Genomic DNA, 7534 nt, shown 5'->3' with positions numbered 1-7534 from the left:
TTTATAATATAAAACATACCGGTGACAAAAATGAGCCCATTCAAGTAGATCGTTTCTGTTCCAAAATGCATTTTTAGAATGTAAATGAAATTTTGAAAAACAAATAAAAACTAGCAAAAGACCACACCCTTTGTCTTTCTCATATTTGTTGTTTTTTACCCATCAAAAAAATAACTGAGCAGTAAAAGCAATACACTCTAATGGCTTTTCCGCTTTTTTTTTTTCTCCTCCAAAATTGAACATGGCGTCCAGGACTACGATGCAGACGACATCGAGGAGTTCAAGGACATCCTGCTGCGCGAGTGCGACATCAACCACGACGGCCGTATCGACAAGGACGAGCTCTCCATGGTCCTCGTCTCCTTTGCCAAAGCATCTCAGGGTCCCGAGGGGGAAGAGGGAGGCGAGGAGGCAGCGGCTAAAGACGGAGCGGTCAAGGAATAGTGATTAGGAACTCTCACGAGAGTACCGATGTCTATAACAATTTGATAACGACGAATTTCTTTTTCTATTTTCTTTCATTTTCTTGTTATTCGATTATACGCAGAACGCAACGCGCTGTGACGTAGCAGGTTGTTCACAGTAATATAAGCGTCTACAAAGAAAATTGGGACGTTTTCTGACGTAAATGTTAATGTTTCCAGTACTGAAGTTTAACAATTCTTTGTACAAATAAATCTATACTGAAATAGAGGGGGAAAAAAGGATGAAACCAACATATTACCTTATTATTATCAGATAAGCTTTGTGAGACTGTGACAACAACTTTGGGCAAAATCTAGATCTATGTTTTCTTTAAGGTTTTATGGTAGTTTCCTTACACAAAAACTGATACGGACGAAAAGCCAAGGTGTAATTTTAGCCAGCACCCCAAAACCAGGCAACTATTCATTTAATCGAAACATTACTATGAATAGATCTAGTGTTCCTGGTATAGAGAAGGAAGGCAGATAACAACAAGCGTACAGGCAAAAACAATAAGCTTGAGGAGACATTTCCGAAGATGTTGAGTAACGAAAGTAGCCGCAGAAAGATTTGTGGGAGGAAGGGAGGGAGGTTCACATTTTCCTTGCTCTACTCTTCAACATTCTGTTCCAAGTCCATATCCCACGTGTTCAGAAAATTCACGAAGAATTATGCTATTTTCCAGCAGCATTTAAATTCCCTTTGGAAAGTTTTGTAATGGATACATCATGATCATCAATCTCTTCCCTTTTTTTGGGTTTTTTTTATTTCTGTCCGTAGCCCGAGATGTTAATACCATGTTCGTATCTGGACCAAATCTATAACTCTTATTCTTTTCCAAGTGGCATTCCGCTTAGAATGTTCAATTTTAAATATATATTATGTTTTCTGCTTCTATTTTAGCTTTTTTGGTTCGCCACCTGCATTTTTTTGTTTACATTATTCTATACTTCAATTTACCTTTTTGTATTGTATCAAGGACCTATTTCCTGATTTTCAACATAACTTGAATAAGTATGTTTTATCAATGTCATGCTCTTGCTTTGATGTGCTTCAGAAAGCAAAAGTCGAGAGCGCGTGTGACTGTTCAGTACATGTTTCTTGTCATAAAACAGTGGCTTGAGCTATTCCCGCGGGCGGAGAGAAGACTTGAATCACGCATACACACACACACACACACACACACACACACACACACACACACACACACACATACAGAGTAATACGCACTCAAAGATTTGAATGGCACATAATCTTAGCGCACAAGGGAGGCGGTGTTCTGTAAAAATACTCATATTAGTTAACCTCACAACGTATAATATCATTCTAGAGCTATTTCTCATAGTGCACACAATCACAAGTATGTAATGAAAGGCCAATGTCCGTTCGACTCTATTCGTCAGACGGACGGTGGGTTGACTCAAAATGAAAAATGGCGTAATGACTGGGTCAAGTAGAGAGAAATATAAGGCAGCGACTTTCCTCTGGATGCGGTGGAAGTGGGGTCGGATAATGGAACTCAAAGGTGCCGTGTGAACAAGGAATAGAGATAACATGATAAAGCAATTTATCTAACAGAAATAGATAGATAAATAGATAGATAGATAGATAGACAGACAGACAAGCAGACAGACAGAAAGACAGACAGACAGACAGACAGACAGAAAGACAGACAGACAGACAGACAGACTTATAGATAGATAGATAGGTAGATAGATAAACTGTACTAAAATGCAAATTAAGCATAAATGAAATAATGTAAACAAGGCACAGATTATAATCAGAATAGACGTCTCTCCCCAGTCGGTGCCCCCTATTCCATATATTTATTCCTTTTTTCTTGGAAGAACAACATTAAACTCCAAAACAGCATAACAGCACAAGATTCAAAGGTTTAAGGTACCGCAAGTATGCTCGCTTACATGCGTGTTCGTTGTAAGGCTTTCGTTTGCCGTTCCATCTGATTTATAATGTGGAGTATATTTCCTGTCGGTCTTTGTGGGGAATAAAAGACTGCAATTTTGTTCACAACAATTAATTGTATCGGTTCACCAGAATTGATTGTTTTTTATTAGGGTCAGAATGGTTGTATGGAAGTGTGTGTGTGTGTGTATATGTGTGTGTGTGTGTGTGTGTGTGTGTGTGTGTGTGTGTTTGAGTGTGTGTGTCTGTGTGTGTATGTGTGTATATGTGCGTGCATGTGTGTGTGTGTTTGCGTGTGTGTGTGTATGTGAGAGAAAGACAGAGAGTGTGTGTAGTGTGTGTGTGTGCGTGTAAGTGTGTGTATGTATATGTGTGTGTGTGTGTGTGTGTGTGTGTGTGTGTGTGCGTGTGTTTATATGTAGGATTATATATATAAAGAGTAAGGGAGAAACCATGAGAGTGAGATAGTAAATGAGATAGGGGGAGAGAGCAAGGTAAACGAATGTTTGAATTTACCTTTTGTTTGAAAAATCATTTACCATAATTATTATTATAGGAGAACACTAGCCTACGAAGCTGAGGCATTGTTCTAATGCCATAAACGACTTTTATCCTTCAAAGCCAAAGTGACAAATACCAAAACTAAGCTGTTGAAGAAAAGGACCTGAGCTGTCCTGTTAATTCAAGTAAAGTAATTTCAAGTTTAAAAGACATCTGGTTTGTAAATAGTCCTCTTCCTCTCAAGCACTTAGACCTAAATGATCTCCGGCGCCTCAGTAAAATTGTCTTTTTCTTCAAAAAGTTTAAATTATCTTTTAAGAAAAGTGCCCACCTGATAAACTGGAAAAAGAAACTCTGCACAAACTCTTCTATTGAATATATTAATTAGATTAAAGTCGAAAATTCAGCAGTGGAATAATTCAAAATCGATATCCTTTTTCTCCACTGAAAAGTAATTTCCAGTGGAAGACAGCTGTGGAAATGAAATTGTGTGAAATGGCTGCTGTCAAATATACCCCAGAAGTTATGCCTGCATTGTGTATATAAGAGAAATGTGAATATTGTGTACCTGTATAGCTTTATACTTTCAATGAGTGCTTATCTAATTTTGCAGTCCCAGCCTAGATTCTTTGCTGCCGCAGTTCCCTAGGATATTTGTACATATGTCAACGTATATATGTAGTTGTTGGAACAGATCACTCATTTTCCCCATCTTTTGCTGGAATTTCCATCTTTTTCTTAATTGTATCGCTTGCGTTCGTATCAATTGTGTAATCTACTATGCTGATATTTTTATACTTTTGGTGAGAGTATGACGATTATAACTTTTGCTTCCGACGAAAGATAGCGAGAGTGAAGATACAAAAGTGAAGGAAAAAGGCGTGGGAGGTGAACTTGTTTGCCTCTGCAAAGTGTAATCGCAGCGAATTTAGAAAAAGATCGCCTCTTTTTCTGGATTGACCGTAATTATGGAGAATTTAGGTTGGGAAAAGATCATTCTGAAGACGCAAGAGCGATGCCATGGTAGTTTTTTCGTGGTAGGGCTTACTGTTGATTGTTACGAAAGAACCACCAACTGCAGGGTCTGCCTTGTCGTTCACAAAGTAACAGTTTAACAAGAATACGCTTCAGCGAGTCGTTACATGTCGAGTAAAGGCGCCGATGTCATCAAATACGAATGTTTGCTTTAAGGCGGGCTGAAATATTCTATTATTCTCAACAAGAAGCGCTCGCACTTGGCGTTGTTAGTGTTCGATTCTGTGCGGAAGACGTCATAGGAGGTTAATAGAAGAGTTTGAAAGTGACTAAAGGTTTCTCTTTAAAAAGGAAAAATTGAAAACTTTCGCGTGTGTGAGGATGGACAAACGCTTAATTAAGAAAGAATCACAGCCCAAGAACGGTGACTGGTGACTATGGCTTCCACATTGTTGATTCATTTCATTAATTGAAACATACCATACACAATGACCAACTATACTGTTTATAATTATCAATCGCAAGCTTTTCTTGCCCCCGTTTTAACTGTGCTTTTAAAGCTTCTCTGGTTTGCTGTCGTCATGTCGTGATGTAGAAACATTTTGATTGCCTGCATTTTGTAACACTGGTTAACGAGAAAACATTCGAACTGGACTGTCGCTAACCTTGAAAGGTAAGGACAACATACCCCTAGTTCTTGGAATGACGTCTTTTGCAAAACTAACAAAATATAGTTAAATCTTATGTAACCAAAAAATTGCGATATTGCTGTTCATTGGTTCAAGTTCATTCTTCAACCACAAATACCATGTTTGCTTTGTCTTTTCTTTCCTCAATTATTCTTCTTTTAAACTTACTCTAACTTAACTGTACAGAAAACCTTTTCACTTTACCTACTTAATCTGCTGCCCATAATTTTCCCTTTTGTTTATTATTCGTGTTTTGTACATCCATCTTCTTGTTTGTCTTTTTTTATGTTTACACTTCTCATTTGTTACTTTAGTTTCCTTCTCATTTTGTATTGATAAATCTATTCATGTTCCAATATGTTAATTCTAGATCATTACTGATATCAGCCTATTGGGGGCTCCACTTCTGGATTTTCTTTTATCTACATTTTCGACATTTCTGTGTTCCTAGGCTAACTCAAAACCCTCGTCCTTCTTACGCTTTCTGAATTCTTGGTTCCATGAGGTGTCTTGCTAACTATCCCTGAATTTCCAACATATGAGTATTACTCATTTGATTTTACCTAGATTCATTTGTCAATCAACAGCAGTGGAATTTTAAGGGAATCTCGTTCTGTTTCGTACACATTTTTTGTGCAGGAACCTATGACTTCAGTTTACAGAAGGCTGGGGTATCCTTTTTGTGGACAGTGCTACAGGTTAAATAAATAAATCTATGTTTGATGTCATTGTTGTAAATTTGTTATCTCCCTACTATTGGAGATTTCTATCCCCATCCCCCACTTTTGTCTACATTATTTTTATTTTTCATAATCTTTATCAGTAATAATTCATATTATTATAGATATATACATTTTTTAAAAAGTAATACGCATTTTGAACATATTACTTTCCTGCTCCTGTTTTTGTTTTAGTCCTCAAATGGACTCACAGAGACGGCTTTGCAATTAATAAGAACGCTATACATTTTAAACCGGCCTATGTAGTGTGGCTGTTTGGGGAGGATTTAAATTGTGTCGATGAGGGCGTAAAACATCCACTATTATTATGACACATTTGGCAGGTACCTGCCCTGAACGTTGGTCAGTCTTTTAATTGGTCATTTTCTCTGACATACCATTTTTATTTTTTGCTGACTAATGTAATGATATCTTGCAACCCTGGTCAACATACATCTTTCCTTCATATCAATATCAGAACTTTGTAAGTCGTTCCTTTTAAGAGCAAAACGGTTCCCTTCTAGAATTGAAAAAATAAATACCTGTTCTTTTAGTTTCATGGGTTACCTGTTTGATTGTGTTCCAACTTTTAAACAAAATTCTAACCATTCCAATTCTTGTTTTTCAAAAGTTCCTTCACTTATTAGTACTTTGTTCCATAGAAGGTAGTAGGAAGTTGTTGCAAGCTTCACATTAATATATCTTTTTGATTTATGATAATCTTTAATGTTTAATTTTAAGTAGCATAAAAATTTTAGGCGCATAACTTTCCTATTTGTACTTAACACAAAAGGACAAACGTTTATGTTTCTGTTATTCGCTAACACCTGTCTTAATTTGTTTTTTCGTTTTACAATTATAAAATGTCGTTTAATTAATTTTTAATGTTCCCATTCTTTTTGTGATTTGAACTTACGTGAATAAACATTAAAAAACTCTTCAAGTCTCGTTTATTATTTTATTTTTGCATTTTTTAATTTTGTTAAAAAATATACGATTCCCATTTCTTGCACCAAAAAAGATAATTGATTATTATACGATCACAAACGTTGACTCGAACGCATGTACAAACACACACTCACACATACGTACTGTATATACACAAACACACACTCACACGTACGTGCGTGTATTCACACACACAAACCACTCACTCACTCACACACACACACACACACACACACACACAAACACACACACACACACACACAAACACACACACACACACACACACACAGACACACACACACAAACGCATGAGGCTTGCCGACAATAACATTTTCCTTGGTAAACTTATCAAATGCAACGTCATTTAATTTTTTTTTTTAAAATAAAGACAATAACATCAAATTCACCACCAACGCATCAAAGTTACCAATGTGACTGACTGGTTACTCTTTTCATTGCTGGATTTTGACGATCACAAAATAGTATATTATTTATCAAGGTTGCGTCATGCCTTATTTTCTTATTACAAAGAGGACGCACAACAGGTCAGTTTTAACTGAGTGTGTAATAACCCCTTAAGAAGAAGTAGATTTTTTCCCCCTCTCTTTTTATATGGGCCCCTGCTTGTGCGCAATTTTATTTTTTAGTAAACTTACGATTAAAATCGAAAAGGGAGTTTTGTTTGTCAGAATGTAACAAAGTAACACAAATATTATGTCCTGAATGGTACAGTAGTTATGTTTATATTCAACTTTAGATGCACAGAACATGGACATCAGTGCCGGGGAGAAGTACGTAACCCTTTCACGTCAACCTGTAATTTGAAAAAAATATTGCTTAATAAGACCGATTGTCTTATATTTAACGTTGGAAGTCTCAACGATGACATTAAAGAAATTAACCCAAAATATATATATATATATATTTTGTGTTGGACGAATGTTTTATTTTGTTATTGTTTTGGAGCGTGTTTTACGGCGCTCACAACTGCATAAGGTCATAATGATCACGCGAGGCACATTAAACATTTTCAGTTTGGTAGGAATTGTGAATTTTGCCCTGGTGGCGGTCAAAGTCTACTCTTATTGATTTTATGACAACCAATGGGTCTTTAACGTGCGCAGCTTGCACTATAGGACCTACGAGACTTTTCGCCCTTTACGGGGAAGGCTAAGTGTTAGGCCTTACCATATGCTCAGGGCTATTGCTGAAAGACAACAGTAAAAGGGAGCCAATGAGTAGCAATAGAAAGGCTGCAGAAAAGGTCAAGAATCTAGTGGACAAAAAGAAGGGGGGGGGGGGCAAAAAAAGAAG

General features: G+C 36.8%; 1 protein-coding gene across 1 annotated transcript in view; it reads left to right on the top strand.

Moving 5' to 3' along the window:
- Positions 1-2503, top strand: part of LOC101850945 (calbindin-32) — a gene marked incomplete in the record, with an annotated part of 155313 nt that extends 152810 nt beyond the window's left edge. Inside the window, 1 exon segment of the mRNA XM_035968816.1 lies at positions 253-2503. Within this exon segment, the coding sequence (XP_035824709.1) occupies positions 253-444 (192 nt within the window).
- Positions 2504-7534: the final 5031 nt, after the last annotated feature.

Source organism: Aplysia californica, unplaced genomic scaffold (assembly GCF_000002075.1).
Source record: "Aplysia californica isolate F4 #8 unplaced genomic scaffold, AplCal3.0 scaffold00086, whole genome shotgun sequence".
Lineage (NCBI taxonomy): Eukaryota > Metazoa > Mollusca > Gastropoda > Aplysiida > Aplysiidae > Aplysia > Aplysia californica.
Note: the sequence above shows the minus strand (reverse complement) of the source record. Positions and strands in the feature narration are given on the sequence as shown.